This window comes from Bacillus rossius, chromosome 18 (assembly GCF_032445375.1).
Source record: "Bacillus rossius redtenbacheri isolate Brsri chromosome 18, Brsri_v3, whole genome shotgun sequence".
Lineage (NCBI taxonomy): Eukaryota > Metazoa > Arthropoda > Insecta > Phasmatodea > Bacillidae > Bacillus > Bacillus rossius.
Window position 1 is genome coordinate 10,820,848 of NC_086345.1, and position 20,597 is coordinate 10,841,444.

At 45.3% G+C, this 20,597-nt stretch overlaps 1 protein-coding gene across 6 annotated transcripts in view; it reads left to right on the plus strand.

The window, feature by feature from the left end:
- Positions 1 to 20,597, plus strand: part of LOC134541313 (oocyte zinc finger protein XlCOF6-like) — a 258,945-nt gene that overhangs the window by 165,894 nt on the left and 72,454 nt on the right. For 3 of the 6 annotated variants that reach the window (XM_063384687.1, XM_063384688.1, XM_063384702.1), the window contains one exon: positions 1,248 to 3,394. The exons of the other annotated variants lie outside the window; for them this stretch is intronic. In XM_063384687.1, the coding sequence (XP_063240757.1) occupies positions 1,248 to 3,106 (1,859 nt within the window). In that variant the 3' untranslated portion in view covers positions 3,107 to 3,394. Of the gene's footprint in view, positions 1 to 1,247; positions 3,395 to 20,597 lie in introns of those variants that run through there. 6 annotated transcript variants of the gene reach the window in all.

The window sequence follows — 20,597 nt, forward strand, 5'->3', positions numbered from 1 at the left end:
AAGAATTATAAGAAATAATAGTAAACATGAATAATATTGATAATTTGAAGAGATTTATTGAACTAAAGAAGAATTATTATTTGTAAGAAGATTTTGAGTACTACAAGGCGATCCCAGGATGAAGACTACGAATATCAACTACGAAGATTTGAAATAATATTAAGGCGTTCCCAGGACGAAGAAAGAAATATTTGGAATAGTCAACTGTACGAGACCATACGGAAACGACGAGAGGCGTTCCCAGGACGAAGACGATCAACTATAGGCGTTCCCAGGACGAAGACGATCGACGATAGGCGTTCCCAGGACGAAGACGGTCAACTAGAGGCGTTTCCAGGACAAAGACGATCGACGATAGGCGTTCCCAGGACGAAGACGGTCAACTAGAGGCGTTTCCAGGACGAAGGTTTGGAAACATCGATAGGCGTTCCCAGGACGAAGACGACGAATTACTACGAGGCGTTCCCAGGACGAAGACCCAAAACAGCGGAGGGGCGTTCCAAGGATGAAGACGCAGAATATTCATTGCTGAGGTCCTTTTTAAAGAAGACAGACATCGTAACGCATAGTTCGTTACTACTGAACTATACTAACAGGTCGGTCAGATATTGGTAAAGTAATTGTACAACATTTACTAGCTTGCAAAAACTGACACTCGAGAATAGTTAATATCCCTTAAAATTCATTACATAATCTTTACACCATACCAGATTGTTGAAGTTATGGACAACTTGAGTTAAAGTTCACAAATCGTTGTATATATACGCTAATCTAAGGATTTTACGAATTTTTCCACGACATACCCAGCTCTACCTACTGAATAGTCAGGACAACAATAAAAGAAATTTTAATTAATGGTGTGAAGTAAACATTGATTAAAATCTAAGTAATTGTAATGTTTACTCAGTATTACAACTTCGTAGAAGTTGTTGGCGCCCACAAATTAAACTAAATGATTCGTTCTTTTGTTCTGATCCTATAAATACATTAGAACGAGTCTAAGTACTTTCGAGTCTTACAAAGTCAAATATATTTATTATAAACAATAAAGATTTTGATAGAGAAGGCCCGTTTAAGGTATTTACCAAAAAAATTTTTTATAGATATTTTGATAAGCAATATATAATAAAGGCAATTTACTGACCCCTGATACACTAGTATAAAATAATTTAGGTAATGGAAATATGATTTTTTTTTCATTTCATTTTTTTTTCTAAACATATAAAATGTTTTTGTTTCTGTTCTAGCCACAGCAGATGTATGGAATGAACCACACAGATGTGTGGGTTACCATGGCAACACTTCATCAGGATGCATGGGCCACAGATTCCAAGACTCACCAGACACCTGCACCTTAATCAAGCTAGAAGTGACTAACACTGACCCCATGAAATTATCATGCCCCACAAACTGTCACCCTAAATCCACAGAAAATTATTGTGTTAGCAATTGTATTCCAATACAGCAACGCACTAATACACACACAGGCCATAAACCTTTCTCCTGTACTCTATGTTCTGCTAAGTTTAGACTGTCTAGTCATCTGAAGTGGCACACACTAACACACACTGGAGAAAAACCTTTCCCTTGTACTGTATGTTCTGCTAAGTTTAGCCTGGCTAGTCATCTGAAGCAGCACTCTCTTACGCACACTGGAGAAAAACCTTTCTCTTGTACTGTATGTACTGCTAGGTTTAGCCGGGCTAGTCTTCTGAGACGGCACTCTCTTACACACACTGGAGAAAAACCTTTCTCTTGTACCTTATGTACTGCTAAGTTTAGCCTGGCTAGTCATCTGAAGCAGCACTCTCTTACACACACTGGAGAAAAACAGTTCTCTTGTACTGTATGTACTGCAAAGTTTAGCCGGGCTAGTCATCTGAAGCGGCACTCTCTTACACACACTGGAGAAAAACAGTTCTCTTGTACTGTATGTACTGCTAAGTTTAGCCTGGCTAGTCAACTGAAGCAGCACTCTCTTACGCACACTGGAGAAAAACCTTTCTCTTGTTCAGTATGTTCTGCTAAGTTTAGCCTGGCTAGTCATCTTAAGCGGCACTCTCTTACACACACTGGAGAAAAACCTTTCTCTTGTACTGTATGTACTGCAAAGTTTAGTCTGGCTAGTCATCTGAAGCAGCACTCTCTTACACACACTGGAGAAAAACCTTTCTCTTGTTCAGTATGTACTGCTAAGTTTAGCCTGGCTAGTCATCTGAAGCGGCACTCTCTTACACACACTGGAGAAAAACCTTTCTCTTGTTCAGTATGTACTGCTAAGTTTAGCCTGGCTAGTCATCTTAAGCGGCACTCTCTTACACACACTGGAGAAAAACCTTTCTCTTGTACTGTATGTACTGCAAAGTTTAGTCTGGCTAGTCATCTGAAGCAGCACTCTCTTACACACACTGGAGAAAAACAGTTCTCTTGTACTGTATGTACTGCTAAGTTTAGCCTGGCTAGTCAACTGAAGCAGCACTCTCTTACGCACACTGGAGAAAAACCTTTCTCTTGTTCAGTATGTTCTGCTAAGTTTAGCCTGGCTAGTCATCTGAAGCAGCACTCTCTTACATACACTGGTGAAAAACCTTTCTCTTGTACTGTATGTACTGCTAAGTTTAGCCAGGCTAGTCATCTGAAGCGGCACTCTCTTACACACACTAGAGAAAATCCTTTCTCTTGTTCAGTATGTTCTGCTAAGTTTAGCCTGGCTAGTCATCTGAAGCAGCACTCTCTTACACACACTGGAGAAAAACCTTTCTCTTGTTCAGTATGTTCTGCTAAGTTTAGCCAGGCTAGTTATCTGAAGCGGCACTCTCTTACACACACTGGAGAAAAACCTTTCTCTTGTTCAGTATGTTCTGCTAAGTTTAGCCTGGCTAGTCATCTGAAGCGGCACTCTCTTACACACACTGGAGAAAAACCTTTCTCTTGTTCAGTATGTTCTGCTAAGTTTAGCCAGGCTAGTCATCTAAAGCGGCACTCTCTTACACACACTGGAGAAAAACCTTTCTCTTGTACTGTATGTTTTGCTAAGTTTAGCACGTCGAGGTATCTGATGCGGCACTCTCTTACACACAAAGGAGATAAACGTTTCCTTCTGTAATATTACATATCTTAATATTGAATATTTTATCATTTTTTTCCCCGACCATAAATAATTATTCTTTGCGAAATTACATTTGTATTAATTGCTCTATGCAATAGTGATTTAACTTCTGTGATGAAAAGACAAAAGTAATGTTTGTGCAATGGTAAAAGGAATTTAAAAAAAAAGGAAACACTGACTTTTTTTTGGTAAATAAAGTGTAAGGACGTGTTTTTTAAATATTTGGATGTAATTTGTAATTGAAGCAAGACTTTGAGTTAAATTAAGTGGTATTACCATTTGCAATATATTGATTTATTGAAGTTATATATTTTTCAAAAGTACTGTCAGCGTAATTACACACTTCATATTAGCTTCACCTGTATGTTTGTAACCGACTCCTTTGGGTGCGATTTTGACCCACTTTAAACGGCCAGATTTCATTCTTACTTTGTAGATTTATCGAGGACCGATGACAATACACTAATTTGATAATATTATTTCATTATTCAATTTGTAAAATAAGATTTTTGTCAATTTATATAATTTCACAATATTTAGTAGGCTTTGTTTATATTGAGCCAAAGACAAACTGAAAGAAAAGAGTTCGCACATGAGCGAAACGGTTTTCTTTAGAATGAGCGAAACGGTTTTCTTTAGAATGTGCGAACTCTTTTCTTTCAATTTGTCTTTGGCGCGATATAAACAAAGCCTACTAAATATTGTGACATTTAATTAAATGAAAAGTGAGAGTGGGTTATGATTATTGTAAACAATATACTTTCTTGAAGAGAATAATATCTATATTTGTAAAAATATGAAAAAAATAACCTGAAATAAGGGCTTTAAATGTTGTTTCTTTCGTTAAATAGAGAGACACAATTACTTCTTTGTTTCATTTTACCAATTATCTAAGAGTAAAACATTATTATAAAACAACACTTTCTGCAAATATTTCACGAAACATGGAAAAATTGAGGTTTGATTTTGCTGTGAAACCAACAGCAGATGGGAAATCAAACACCATATGCATAACCTCAATAGCTACACCTAATGGGCAGATTTTTGAAATTACACTTGAACACCAAGCAGTTACAAATACTCCAAACTATGCCAAGAATGGTCACCCATCAGATATGCTGACTTAGAATAAACATCAATTACTTCCCGAATATATTGATTTTCATAACAGGATATTGAAATTGAGTACTGTAGTTCTTCAATACGCTATATTGGATATATATTTTAGAAGCAGCCAATATCTACTCAAATTCACTTTAATAGTAAAGTCATGTAATAAATAAAAAATTGAGCCACATCTAGACACACTTATGAGATAAAACAATATTTATCGAATTTATTTTAACTGCAGCTAATATCTATTCAAAATCTACTTTAATAGTAAATTGATGAAATAACTATCAAGTTTTTTTACATTGTTATAAAATTTCTTTCATACATTGATAAAGAAGTATCACTTTAAATTATAAATAAACCAAACTAAAAAGTATAAAATAAATAGTAGTTTAAAAAAACTAAAAAACACGCATTGTATAGAAAACCAAACTAAAAAATAGATTTTTTTTTTTAATAAATTTGAATTAAGAGTAGTGTAAAAAATTTTAATAAATATAAATTAATAGTGTATATAAGAAAAAATGTATTTTATTTAAAATAAAAGTGTGAGGTGCATGGTGTCAATAGTTATAAATATTTTTTTGACATGAGTAGAAGGATTATCATTTCGATAATATCTTAAAAAGCACCCCACGCTTTTTTTAAATAAAATACATTTTTCTTATATACACTATTAATTTATATTTATTAAAAACTGATATTTAGATTATAATATAAAAACTAGCCGCTACTGTCCAGCAACCAATGCTATGTTGTAGTCTTTGTGCTCTTTTATGTCATTTCATAGTAACTCCTGTGAATATGCATTTATTAGATATGTTTATTTAAAATGGTGCATTTTACTCCGCATGATGGGTGAGCATGTGCATATTGGTTAAAGGTTTACAGTTCTACAGTACATGTGCGCATCAAGATCCTACGTGGGTTTTTAATGTTGTTTATGGTTTGAGTTCAAAATATTTTTCAGTCACCTTTGATATTCGCATCCAATCTGATTTTCAGAGTAAATTGTCATGAAGTGCAATATTTTGAATCATCGCTAACACTTGAGTTTTATCACCTTGCGTATATTGCTGAAAGGACTTTTTGTTTTAACATGTATTGATTATAATGGTACAACATTCGTACCATTGATATATAATTTGTCTAGGTCAGTGCACGTACAAAATTACAGAAATATGCGTGAAATTGGTTTATAATTGCATGGTCAGTACTATGATGCAATTAAAGTGAAGGCAAGGTTGACATTTCCTAGTTTGGTTTTATACTATTTTTGATTTTTAAATTTAATCATCAATTTTTTATTTAAAATTTTTTTTGTGAAAAGTTAAAATTTTAGTAATGTTATTTTTCCTAAGTTTGTCTTAATGGAACTTGTAATAAAATTAAAATTTTGATTATTTTTTTTGTTGAATTTGGTACAGAAAAACTTACCCACTGTTTGTATTTATAAAGCAACTGTATTTGTCTTTAAGTGTGTACTTATTTAGGATAAGTAACACATGAATACACTGAATAAATGATTTAAATTACCTAAGAAATTAAATATGTGTTAAGAATAAATTAAATCTATATAATTTTACAAGATAATTTTTTAGATCATGAATGGATAAAATTTAAAATAACTGTACAAACAACTAATATATTAAGTTGAAAATAAACATTAAGCGTTTCTCTCATTCATTATTTCAAACTGTTCTATGAAATGTCGGATATGTCCTGTAGGTCTATCTCACATATGATGTGTTAAATTGGTAGCAGAACAAACTGGAACACCCAAGACAGATTGAGAGATCAATTTGTTAATCTTCAAAATTACGGATTCGTGATTTGAACAGAAAGTGTTTGTAAGGCTGTTTGAGACAGTTTTAAAACTTTTATCTTTGCTGTCGTGTAGCACAGTGTACAGATTTAGATTGACATTGTTTTGACTTATGTGATACAATGTTTAGAATATTGATGACCCAAACAAGTTTTAGCAGTGATTCGCAGGGAAAATTTTAGAAGTTTATTTTCTTATTTTAGGTTTTAAGATATTTTTCAAGAGTCGGATACATGTCTAGCGAGAGCAATGGCCCGCAGGTTGTCGAAAGCAGCGGCAGTAGTGGGAGGTTTACAAACACCCTGACTCTTCTTGGAAGAGGGGACATGGCCGGGACCACAGCTGCAGACTAGTTCCAGCCCCGGCCACTGAGGGCTGCCCAGTGCCTGGCCTGTGGGGATACACTCCCAGCCAGGCGGGCGCCTTAAGGGGCGGGAGAGGGTAGTGGGAATGGTTTTAGGAATGTTATATAGGTGGTGACTTTTCATCAAACTTGGAATAAAACTTTAAATTTAAAAAAAAAAATCATAACTATGCAATCAAACAAACATAAATTTTCTTTTTATTTATGTATATACAAATATTCACTTTAAACTATTCAAACATTTCAAATATTTAAATAGGTTTTATGTTTATTGTTACTAAAAAATAAATTTTATATACTCTACCTAGTGTAAAATAACCAAACCAACAGTCTGGACTGTGTATATTGTGTTATTTTAATAACACTTACGTAAACATTAACAATTAATAATACAATATTTTTTGGCTACGGTGTTAAATTATAATAATGAGTCACATAAGAAAATGTAAAAATTTATATAGAATTGGACGGATTCTGAACCTAAGTAGCCTACTTCTGATCATCAAACTCATAATGCCACATTAGAAAACACATTGTTTGAAACTTGTTGTAAAATATTGTGTTATTAATGCAGTAATGCTTAAATTATAACATATTTAAGTTGCTATTATTTTTTGATGGCTATTAAAATTTACAAAAAGTATATGGTCTTTTATTCAAAATAATATTTATGATGATGGTGTCATTGTAATTAAAATCAATTAGCTTTCATACAGAAAATGTTTTAAAATATTGAATTATGCCTTATAAAAAAAAATTTGGTTTTGTGTACATTGGAAAGTTATTTAATGCAGTAAATTGAAAGGGGTGATTAGATTTATTTGTACGCAAGTGTATATTCAAATGATTTGTGTGGATGTCTAAAGAATCAACTTAAATATTCTACTTAACCTGTAGCTCTACCTCTGTTTTAATTAAGGATGGAATATTCATAGCACAGAATCAGAGATGATTACTCTCAGCAACAAAATCAAAAACCAAAAGAAAATTTACAAATTATTATTCAATGGAATGAAAAGGTAGGTACTTAACTGATGTTTGGACTCATCACTGGGAATGTTTCAATTTTGAAGAGCCCAGTGAAAAACATTTCACATAGATATTATTTCCTGCAATTGTGGCAAAAAATTTAATTTTAAACTTACAGCTGTGTTCACAATTAAAAAATATAAACAGTGCATAGCAGGCCATGGGGACAACTGTGTGCACCTGTATAATTGTTTTACAATTTGATTCTTGATCAATAAATATAACCAATGAAAATTTGTTAAGTATCCAACGTCTATTATATTTGGAAATATTTTAACTCATCATATGGTAACTATCTTGTCATAGCTGATCAGTGTAAAGAATTTGAAGTAACAAGTGACGACAGTCGTCGTGCGGGACACGATAATGAGTGACATTGGCGAGGCAGTGAAATACACCGTGTGGGACACGATGACCAGTGACGTTGGTGACGCAAGGCAGTTCGCCGCGCGGGACAGATGCATCGACAGCGCGGTAACAGTGATTTAGTACGAGTACGCCATTCACGTTGCCGACATTTTCGGGTCACGACAATGAGGATCGACGGGAGTTTATGCGGGAGTAGGGACATCTAGAACTATACAAGGTGCAGCCGGCCGAATGGGCCTCGCAGGCAAGTGGACAGCTTGTGAAGATGTTAGGGACTGGTGGTCCATGGCAGTAAGTTTCAGCACAGGAAATGCGGAGCCGGGGGCGGTCAGACAGCTGGGTGCCGTGCCCTGGCCCATCAGCCATCAGCAGAACCAGCACCCGAACTGATTCACGTACCACATCATGCTCCGGGGACCCAGACACGGCCAGCGGAGCAGAACCGGCCGCAGTCAGGATGGAGGAGCACTGTTGCCTTTCCCGTGGCCTCGTCAATGGTCCACTGGGGGATGGACCCACCACTCCATCGGCCTGACGCCGGCGGAGACACCCACCAAGAAGACGACGCGCTGGTACCAGCACCGCCAACAGAGGCCCTCAGGGGTTTCCCACGTCCAGGAGACTTGGAGCCTGAGGACGTAGGGGGCCAGGTGCTGGTCTACTTGGGACCAGTCGGACCCGAGGAGCCAGAGCTGCTGCAGGTACCAGTCCGTGCCGATGGCTCGGCGATGCTGGCCCTGGTGGTCACGGCCGCCAGCCGTTCCTATGTTGCGGCTCGCCTGGTCACCGAGGAGGCGGTGATACCGCGCCAGGAGCAGGTGCGGCTGGCCACCTGGAACGCCACAACAGCGAGGGGCACCATCCAGGTAACGCTATACATCGTTGGGCATGTTAGTCGCTTCGAGGCCTGGGTGGTCCCTTGCCTCCGAGAGGAGTTGATCCTGGGGGCGCCCTGGCTGCACGAGTTTGACACCGCTGTGGAGGTGCGGGTCAGCCGAATGCACTACGGCACCGGCGGGCGCTGGACGGTGTTCGGCATTCATCAGAGTCCCCCTAGCCCTCCTCAGTCGGTCATCCGCCTGGAGGACCTCCGGCACAACGTCCCAGAGGAACACGTCGACGCCATCAGCCAGGCCCTGGAGTCCCAACCTCGTGTATTTGTGGCGGCAGACCGGTTAAGACACGCAATGATGACAGAACACAGAAGACCTATGGTGCCGCACCACCCGCCATTCGAGAGGGTGCTCGGGTTCGGGCCCCGGGAACGTGAGGCAATCCAGTCCCAGGTGGACGAGATGCTGCGCGACGGAGTCATCGAGCCCAGCACTACCCCATACAACTCGAGGGTGGTGTTGGCTACCAAAAAGGACGGAAGTTTACGCTTTTGCGTTAACTTCAAGGCCATCAACCGAATGACTATTCCCGCTCCCCCCCCCCCCCCCCCCCCCCCATACCCCCGCAGATCAACATCACTGATGCCTTGGCTGGGCTGGGGGACGCCAAAATCTTCTCGACACTAGACCTGAAATCGGGCTATTGGCAGGTGCCGGTATGCCCCACCGACCGTCCTAAAGTGGCGTTCACTGTGCCGGACGGACGGTGGTACCAGTTCTGTGCCATGCCTATCTGGCTCATGGACGCCCCGGCCACTTTCCAGTCTATGATGGTGCGCGTCCTGGACGGGTACATTGGCGTCTTCGCCAGTGCCTATCTGGATGACGTCGTCATTTATTCTGGAACGAGGGAGGACCATGCGCACCACCTGGTGCTGGTCCTAGAAAGACTGGCCAGACACAGACTGACGTGCATACCGAAAAGTGTCACATCGGGGCTGAGGAGATAGTGGCGGAGGGATGCTGTCCGCGTCCCAACCAGCTGGAACTCATCGAGGGGAAGAAGGTGCCAAAGACCAGAAAGCAGCTGCAAAAGATTATAGGACTACTGACCTGGCTGCGGTCTTTCGTGCCTGACTTCGCGACGATCACGGCCCCGATGACTGACCTGTTGTCACCGAAGGCTAAGTTCCGGTGGACGCCGCCGCGGACGAGGCCCTGCGCCAGGTCAAAGACCGTTTCTGGATCTGTCACACGCTGTCGCGACTGACACCCGACCGACCCATCTTCGTCCAGACGGATGCGAGTCAGGAGGGGATGGGCGCAGTCCTGTACCAGGAGGACGGCGACGGTGTTAGGCGTGTGATCGAGTACGCCAGCGCGAAGTTTGGACCGACTGAGAGGAGGTATCACGTGAACGAGCAGGAGTGTCTGGCGGTGGTCTGGGCCCTGCAGCGGTACCGGCACCATCTCGAAGTCCGCTAGTTCACGTTGAGGACCGACAGTCAGTGCCTTCGCTGGTTGGACTCCGCTCAGGGCCAGAAGTCCAAGTTCACTCGCTGGGCCATGCTGATTCAGGAGTTCTCATTCTCGGTAGAATACATCCTGGAACGGGAAAATCAGCTGGCCGACGTGCTGTCCCGGAATCCGGATCCTACGAGTGTGTTCCACGACGACCAGGGCTGGGAGGAAATGCTTCCCCCGATTCATGAGCCCGTCGTCGAGAACCCGGGGCCGCGGCCATGTGAGTTGTATGTGCTGCCCAGCCCCGCTGACCCCGAACCAGACACCGCCGGAGACGCTAGCCGACCTGCTTTCGCGGGTGCGGGCAGAGCAGCTCGGGGACCCAGACACCCAGTCCCGGCTAACCAAGTGCAGGGATAAAGCGGTACCGGGCCACTAGAATCTTGATGGGGTGCTGCAGACCAGGGGGCCACACAGGTCAAGCAGGTGGCGGACCCACATGCCGCCAAGGGCCAGGCATTGGGTGCTGCAATACTTGCATGGACACCCCGGAGTAGTGCAGATGCTTCGGGATATCCGGCGGACTTTTCACTGGCCAGGTAATGCAGCAGAGGAGGGAGACCACAGGGTGTTAGCCTGGACGAACTGGAGTGCCTCATGGATGCGATTCTCCCCGACGACGATGACAAACAGCACGTGGCAGATGTTACCATTGAGGACATGTCCGCCGACGACACTGTCCTCGGAGACCTAGCAGACCTGAGCGACCTGATGGTGACTTTTTTTGACCACAATATAAGGCGCCGCGGGAGGCCCACATGCCCGTGGGAATGTCAGATAGGGAGCACGCTTGCGACTAGGGACGACGCGCCGATCGACAGGGTGACAGTGGAGCTCCTTAGAGGGGAGAACGACGTGGACCGGGCGCAGCCCGTGGTCCTGGACATGCCTTCCGAGGGGACGACGACGGTGACGGACGTGGCGGACAGGCCTGAGGTGTGCCGGTCCACACGCCACAGGACAGCCCCTCGCCACCTCCAGGATTATAAATGGGAGGGGCGATACAAGTACCTAGACTTACGACAAACAGACGCGGGTTTACTGCGCTGCAACGTAATGCAGCCTCTACCGCGGTTCGCCTGACCTCTGACAGACGACGGGAGCATGACGGACCGACCCATCGGATGGACTCGACCGCGTCTGCGGGTCTGAGCCAATGTCTGTGGGCAGAACGGCCTCTGGAAGAGGGGGGGGGGCATATGACGACAGTCGTCGTGCCCTCCTAGGCTTAGAGGCCGTTTCTGCCCATCGCCGGGTACTTGAGGGGTACGCTCAGTCCCCCCAATCCAGTGCAGTGTTTCATATTAAGAACGCACCCGCGTGCACCATAATTGTCTACGTTAAATACCGCTCATAGACGGACAATGAAAGTATAATTGTAAATATTCTTTAATTAATAGTGTTATGTTATTAGGGTCATGTGTAGCTATGTAGAGGCAGCACCTGGCTCGCGTTCTTTTCGCGAACACACGATCTTTTCGCACCGACTTCTCCCCTCTGCCTCTCTCCCCTCTGCCTCTCACCCCTCGCGCAGTGCAGGGTGCGCGCGAGGTGGGAGGGGAGTCAGTCGCCGCTTGGCTGTCGTGGAGTGCGGACCTGGGTCTCCGCGCTCTGGTAGTTTTGGTGTCCGCGATCATTTGCGGACTCACATTTCGGCTAGTAACGTTCGACAGCCTAACGTATTTGTCTACCTACGCCTATGGTCGAGAGTTTTCGGTACATTACCTTCTCGCAGTGCGACGAGAGGCGTGTGTTTCTGTTACTGCGGGTCAGGTGTGGTCAGGGCAAAGGCAGACCAGCAAGAGAATAAATCAGTGTGCGAACAATTTAGCGGACGCTTCCTAATTTTCGACCTGACTTCCCTCTCTCACCAGTCGGTCCGAACTTTTTCCGGCCACTGTAGGCTAGAACCCCCACCCTCTTGCTGGATTAGCTGGGCAATTAGTAATAATCCATCTTTCAGTCATTAATCGGGGACCGGGAAGAGGCTAATAGCCCTGGGAATGTCACAAGGTTGGTAGTGATGTAAGGATCTTGAGTTTTGGACAGTTGAAAGGGCAGTAGCCAAGATGGCTAAAAAGATGAGACGGTTTAGAACATGTAATTTTTTCAATTGATCCACACATGTAAATAACATTGTTAGAAGAAGATAAATATGGATTTGTGTCATCAAACAGAGCAGAAATAACATTGGAGAAATGGGTGTTTATGTTGAAAGTGAATTAATAAGTGGGGGGGGGGGGGGGAGAGAAATACGTTCTAGAGAGAAGCACCAAATTATGAATAATTTGAAACAACCGGGTCTGTTAACGTTACTGGGAATGTGACTGAAAATAACCACAAGTTAAAACCAAAAAAAAATCTGTACTAGATTGCATCAGCAGGCTGTAAAAATACCGCAGTTACAGACTGCAATTTAGTTAACTTTAAAATAAAAATTAGTAGAAATTTGTCACTTCTACTAGCATTTGATTTCTACCTTAAACTAACCAATTAGAATTATCTTCCACTATATTGGCATGCTTCTACATCATCATTCATTTCCAGTCCATTTATTATGGGAACAGAATAAAACTTTGTGAATGTACTGTATCATGTCGTGAAGTTGACCAGCCTTAACGTGTAGCCACTGAAGCTCTTCAGTGTAACTTCACGTTATGTCGTCTGTCGCCCTTACTTTCTCTCAACAGCTCTGGGTTCAAGTCCGTCATGTACAGTTTGTTTGCTGTAACTAAGTAGTGTGTATATCAAGCACTCCACCATACGGCATCAATACACCACAGCAGGGTAACTGGTGGACTACTGGAACCTACCCATGGCCTCTTATTAGAAATATTTGCATTTAAAATGTTTATATTGTAACTAAATATAAAGCACTACATAATAATATTAAAATGTCTACAAGCAAATGTACATTATTATAACTTTTGGTTTTTCAGAGTGGTATTAAAAGGTTTTCCAAGCCACAGACTCGGTGTGTGGAGACGAGATCGCGGTGCGCCATCTGCAAGCTCTGCGTGTAGGGCTCGAGTGTTTTTAAAACTGATGCACCGGCTGCCACGACACACGTTTATGAAAGTAACGTGTAGCTGCCTGGTTTTTCACGAAGCAGCTTAAAGTAACGTACACACCATGACGTTTATCAGCATTACCACTGAGATATTATTTAATATTAAAAACAATTGAGTGCCTTCCTGGGACCTGTGTCGATTCGAAAACAACAGACAAACAAAGTAATAAACTCACGTGTACCTGGCAATTTTTCGTTAACCAGATAAAAGTATCACACACGGCAGACTGGGTTATTGAAATCAAGTAGGTGACAAACACTGAGGATTTAATTTTAAATCCTACCATTGCTACACTTACTCTCTTTTGATGACTTCTGTCTACGAACAAAATGTTTCAACTTTCTACATAAATTTCTAACTAGTGAATTAGCCATGGGAATCTGCATTTAGGTCAAATTAGTTCATGTGAGAAACATGCATATGAGGGCCCTTCACCCATAATAAAGGCCAGTGACTATTCCTCTCTTGTGAATCCCCCACCATTCCATTGTGGAAAAAATGCAAGACATGTCAAGCTGCCCAAAGGTCCATGCACAGACTCCTTACTAGTTGCCTGTTTAAGATTAACAATAATGGTGTAGTGTTCATTGTTTTGTGTTTTGTAGCTCGTCAAGTGTTTACCGTGGTCAATGTAATGGATGTTACTTATCAATAAGACTGCATCCTTGTATCATAACCCACACACATTCACGCAACATTACAGATGGATAATCGGTATTATCGCCGCACCCCTGCTTAAGTCGTCACCCATCTATCATAAGTACAGACACTGACACGATACGGGCTAAGTGCTGTGGTGGCACCAAATGACGTGTTCCCTTCCTGTAATAAATCAACATATTTTTGGAATTGCTTTCTTTCATTCAATCACACACACTGGATCGGTGCACTGGGTCGTCGATTAAAGGCGTGGGATCTGGGTTTGTTTATTTCATTATAGTGTGGCGAGACCACACGAAGTACAGTAAAAATTTCATCATACTTAAGCATGGGTCAGAGTTCGGGAGCTGCCCATGTGACAATCCCACTCATAGTCTCTCAAGAGACCTGTTATACTACGTATTCGTGTCGTACCACGTAGATACGAGGTCACTGCTGTCACGCCGGAATGTCAAGTAGCAACATAGAAATATCCTATTGGAAATATCGCAGGTAGGCTGGAGCCTTGTGCTTCTGGGTCGAACATATTGGTGCGGGAGCGCTTGTGTTTCCTGCAGATGTATCATCAGGTGGTGGTATTGAGAGCTTGGCTCGGGACAAAGTGGCATCTTGGGACTTGGCTACATATTACCCAGGATTGTCGCACTCCTGCGACTCATCTACTCCTGGTTGCTTTGGCAACAATCCTAGTTCGGGGCCTGTCGCTTGCGGAGATGATACCGTCTCTCGATCTCAGGTTCCTCCTCCGAGTCTGGTTCGCGAAGCTCGGATTCTGCCTCTTCGTCATCCAGCTGCCAAATGAGTGGTTCCCCTCCCTCTCCAAAGAAGTGTCGATTGGAGTGCTCTGAGAGGTGTGGTGAGCTGACGCTACCCTCGTCCATTCACTGTCGGCAGTAGGGCGAGTTTTTGCTGGATTTGACAGGGCTGGTTCATGGAAGTTGGTGGCACATTCATTCGTCTCTGCATCCACAGGTTGGGCGAGGGGTGGGCTAAATTTTTGAATTCAAGCCTAACATTACCCTTGTTTTTTCTGGATACAATTTCCACAGGACTCGGAGTTGAATTTATGGGGTTCGTACCTACTGGTGTAATTTGCTGAACCAGATCATTAAAGTATTTCCTAATGTCTGCCATTAAGTGCAGATTGTCGAAGTGTACTTTTGCAGAATGGACACTTTGTGTGTGTACTGCATGTGAAGAGGGTTCTGTTTTTAAGAGGACCTGGTTGGAGCTACGATTATTTAGGAGCCAGGCAGGCATAAACTATTTGGGTACCTTCCCAGAAGTAGTGCTGTCTCACATATACCCACTGGTTAGGGTCGTTGGGAGTAGATTAATGGGCGGTCTGAAGTATTTAACCTTAAGAAATGCTTTCTGCTGCTGTCTGGCATGCTCCCACATCGCTTCTAATTCTAGACATAACTCCTTCCTCTACATGTCTGTTTGGGCCGCCAACACCCATCATTTCCCAGGAACGGCTAGGTTTTGTCCATGCCGCAATTCGGCTGGCAAGTGACCGGTAACATCATTCGTGTTACTTCTTAAGCAGTACATTTGCTTAGTGGAGTGGTCCTCCATCAAGTGGAGATGTTATTGGATTTTTATGTTCTAGTCAATCCACTCACTGGTGTTGTAATGTGTGTGGTAGGATGGTGGTGTGTTGTGAATGATGTTCCATCGTTCACAGTCCAAATGCCATCTCCTGGAACCAGCACCCATTGTCTGAGAAAAATCTGTAGGAAGCCATAATGGGGAAAGATGACTACCTTAATAGGATCCCCACTATCCTGGCCCGAACATCGGATACTGGAAAAGACTCCACCAAGTAAAAATGTCTGTAATGTCTACTTGGAAGTTTGCGTGTACAGGCCCATTATCACCATAGCGTCGAGATGTAAGGTCACTGCTTCTACAATCTGAAGGGTCAATGCGCCTTCTTTTCCTGCAATTTTTGGTAGTTCATCACATAATCCAACAAATCGTGGGAAATGCCAGACCAATGGAACATCTGGCTGGGCTCATTCTGGATGTGCTTCATGCACGGGTGACCTGTCAGAATGTAATCGTGAAAAAACTGTAAGGTGGCAAGTTTTACAGCTTCGGGCACGTGTCTATATGTTACCTGGGGTCCTAGTCATCAGTACCATCTCAAGACATCCCTGGGTGAACTAGAGCTGTGATCCACTTTTGGTTAATCTGGCTTGTGTGGTGGTATTCGTCCGCTGCGCCTGGTGAATGGCCTTGAGTAGGTCGGCCAGGGTGTTGAAGAAGAGAACTGGATTTGGTTTTAAAGTGGTCTGGGGTCTGTCTATAGGATGGCAGGTGCGGGTTTTCCCAACAGGGCTGAAGGGATCCTCGGTGGTGGCAGCACGTACTCCCAACTACCATCATAGTTTACAGAATCATGATAATGGTGATCTGACAACTTGTCTGCCAAAACATTTTCGTGTCCTAGCATGTATTCTCATTAAAATCATAATTATGTTGGATTAGGGGCTATCTAGTGAATTTGGACTTGCATCCCTGAATCGAATCCAGCCACATAAGGCACTGATATTCAGTTTAACTGGTTTGGTCGTTTTTCGGTTTTAGTTGTGAACAAATTACTGCACATATACACACCGAGTTCGCAGGCGTCCCCCCAGGAGCGCGATGCCAAGGAGAAAGAGTGTGCACTGCTTGGTGAACATAGAACAAGAACAACTCTGGTTTTTCACTCTGATTAGCGATAAATTAGTGACTTTACCAACTTTTAAAGATGCGGAAAGACGAGGAGTAACCCTCTCTTCCCATTTTGACTGCCACACCACAAATAAACTCTTCAGTGTACAAAAATGCCCATAACAACAACGAAACTAGTGTCGTTAATGGCACTGTTTCACTGTCAAACAGTTACCATACCGACCCATCCTCGCGCCCAGTGACTCCGAACGAGAAACACAAAACACAAACAGCTTGTGTAAAGGCATCTGAACAGCGCCGATTTGATGGACTTATCCCCACATCATGCCTCCCATGCACCATGACAACAATGATCACGACCTCGACATTAAGCAGCACACCAGTCTTCAGCCACATGTGTACGGCCCCGAACACTGACTACCATCGACACCACCAACAACATCACCACCAACAACAACACCAACAACACCACCAACAGCACCAATAAGAACTGCAAGAACAGATTAACCAGCAACTCCGACAGCTCCAGTTACAGCAACAACAGCGACAAGAACAACTTCCTGCCCTGCTTGACCTACCACTTGGACCACCACCACCAGTGCACCAAATGCCACCACCTCCCTAGGACATTATCATGGAGGATGGCTTCATCAAGCCTAAAAGACATGCAAACGGCCCAGGACAGACTCAATCGGTTCCGTCTCATCTATCACCTCCACCATCACCACCAGCAACCGCTTCGCGGACAACCTGCACCTGGATGCAGATGACAATGACGACGCCCCCACCCTCCCAACGAAGCAACCGGAACCAAAACCACAAAGACAGCACTAACAGAAACGCACTGTACGGAAAGACCACCAACAGCCTTCCACATCCTCTGCCCCTGGCCCATCCTCTGCCCCAGCCAAGAACAACCCCTCACAACAGCCCAAAATGCCACTCATCTCTTGTATCATCCCAGCTCACGCCCAACCATTCCTTGCAGCAGCAAGACTCCAGAAACAGCTGACTGGCATCCTCACCATCACCAGCATAAAGGACAAGACCTCCTTCTACACATCAAATGCCCACGACCACACCATACTGTACGACTCCCTGAGACAGAAAGGGTTCCAACCCTTCACTGGACTACACCCCGATGAAAAATATGACAGGGTGGTCAAAAAGCAACTGCCCCTCGCGACCACTGCTGATGAACTCAGAGAAACACTCCATCAAGATGGCTACCCAGTGTCGACGGTGGTCCCGCTGAGGATGGGCCCAGACGTGGACACCATGCCATTCTTGGTGTCCACGAATCAGACGAGGGAAGCCCCCCAACTCCTCCCGATCAGGAACCTTGGCAGCTGGGTGGTCAAGGTGGAGAAGTACTTTGGATCCGGCAGAGTTCCTCAGTGCTATCGCTGCCAGATCACCAGCCACCGCTCCAACAAGTGCGACTGCATCCTCCGGTGCTTCAAGTGCACCGGGGAGAACTGGTCCCGGTAGTGCACCACAGGCCCCGAGAAGAGGAAGTGCTACCTCTGCAACGGTGCCCACATCGCCACTTCACCGGAATGCCCGACACTCATCGCCTACACGAAAAGCCACCCACTCAGACCCACTACTGATGCTCCCCCCCCCCCCCCCCACTTCTGCACCCCCACCCAACACCACTTCCCACCAAAGATTTCCCCCCCCCCCCTCAAGGGAAACACCTGTACCAAACCGCCCACCATCGCCACGCAACCCCTCCCCCCACCAAACACCGCTTCCCTGGCCACAAATAACCCAACCACCCCCGCTGAAGCTACCTCCCTCACCGAAACCTTCCACACCATCATCTCCTGGATAAAAGGCTACCTGCCCATCATCCGCCGCACCATGACTGCCCTCTCCCAAGCCCCCACCAAAACCGAAAAGTTTGAGGTACTCCTTCAAGCCCGGCTCTCATTCTTCGAATGAATCCCACACCACCCCTCAAGATCGTCATCTGGAACACCTCCCTCCTCCCCAAGCTCCCAGACCACCTCCAAGTCATCCAGACCCACTCCCCCAATGTCGTGTTCCTTTCAGAAACCTGGCTCTCTCCCACCGACCAACTCCTGATCCCGGCTGTGCCACCCACCGCCCCGCCCGCGACGGGTTTGGTGAGGGGGGGGTTGGCACTGCTCCTCCATTCCAGAATCTCCCACCATCGCCGCAACACCCAAACGTCCCCCGCGACTGAGGCGGTTGCTGTGCGACTCCACGGAGGTCCCTACGCCCTCACCCTGGTATACCTCTACCTCCCCCTACAACACCCCTTCCCCACGGCTGACATTGTGGCCCTCGTTAGGCTGGACACACACGTCGTGCTTGCGGGGGACCTCAATACCAACCAACCCCTTCTGGGGCTGCATGGCAGCCAACAGAAGGGGCCGTTCACTCGTCAGCTCCTCCGCACCTCTCATCTCTCTCTCTTCATGCCCCCCCACTCCCACGTTATCCAGCCCAGCAGAACTGCCACCCCAGCATACTAGACCTCGCCCTCTCCTTGGCCCTCCCCCTCATTAAGGAACCTCCGCACCATCACCACCGGCACCTCAGACCACATTCCCGTCATTGGCTCACTCCATTACCTCCCCCACACCAACCCCCACCTCCCCCGCTTCGACTTCCCGAAGGCGAACTGGTTCGCCTTCCAGAACTCCCTCTCTGACTCCCTCGATCTCACGACCCCCTTCAACTCCCCAGCTGATATTGAAACCAACACCCTCACCCTCAACCTCACCCGTGCAATATTGGATGCGGCTCACGATCATGTCCCCCTCGTCACCCACCGCTCCTGCCTCATCCCATTCCCGCAGACGATCAGACATGCTCTGTCCCTCCAGAACTGCTGTCGTGCTCGCTGGCAGGCCAACCGGTCCCCACTCATTAGGAGGATCTTCCTTCTGCTGCGGGGCTGGTGCCGCCGGCTGACGACGAAGTGGAAGGCCCGGCAGGAAACACAGCGTCTCGCCTCCCTCTCCACAACCACCAACTCCCTCTGGTCCTACCTCAGGCAACTCAAATCCACCCCATCTACAATCCCACCCATCACCACTCCCACAGGAGTGGCATAAAATGCCAAGGAGAGATCGGAGGCAGTGGCCGCCTACCTGCAAACCACCTTCGCCTCAGCCACCAACACCTCCCTTTCATCAGACTCCTCCGATGACGAGTGTGCCGGAAATTAGGCATTTCGTCACCTTTTTTAAATTTTTTTTATTATTTTAAAATTTTTTAGGGTTTCTTATTTTTTTAATTTATCTGGTTGTTAATGGGGGTGTTTACTTTTTGTTAGGCCGGTGTACGCCACGGATTTAAACTTTGTGCCAGTGGACCGAAGCCCCTTCCCAGGGGGCCAATCTGATATTTTGCTGTCTAATGTGGACATGGTCAGCCCGGTTGAAATTTCTCTCGCCTGCAGTCACGTCCCGAGTTTGTAATTTTAATTCCCTGCAAGACCAAAACTGCATAGAGCATCTCCTGGGCTGCAAGCTACTACCTTGTAGAGACCTGCTGAGAATAGCATGTCTCGTCACGCATGGGGATCCAGTGGAGTTGTGTTCCCAGCGGAGTGGCGTTTTCTGTACCCCCCCCCCCCCCCCTTACTCTCCACATCACTTTAGTTCTGAGAAATCCAGGAGCAGTGACCTGACATGAACTTAGCCAAGAGACCTAAAGAGACCTCCGCGAAACCTAGCGGCAGAAAAAAGCAACTTCACCCATGGTGGCCAGCGAGCTGAGACTACGCCCGTGACACCTGGCGGCGAGTCAGTTCACCGCCTCCGTTAGTTCCCATTTACACCGCCAGAGCGCAGCGCTGCTACGCCTTATGGCCCTATGCTTCTTCCTCCCGACCTGTTGAAGTCGATTGTTCGTTGCCTTCGTTTCGGTCCGGTAGAGAGCGCGCATGTCGTGTTCTTGTCACGCCCGCCTCGGACACCTTCAGAAATTTTCGGCCTAGAACCGAACCTCCCCACTCCTTTTACCCGGGGCCTCACCGCCC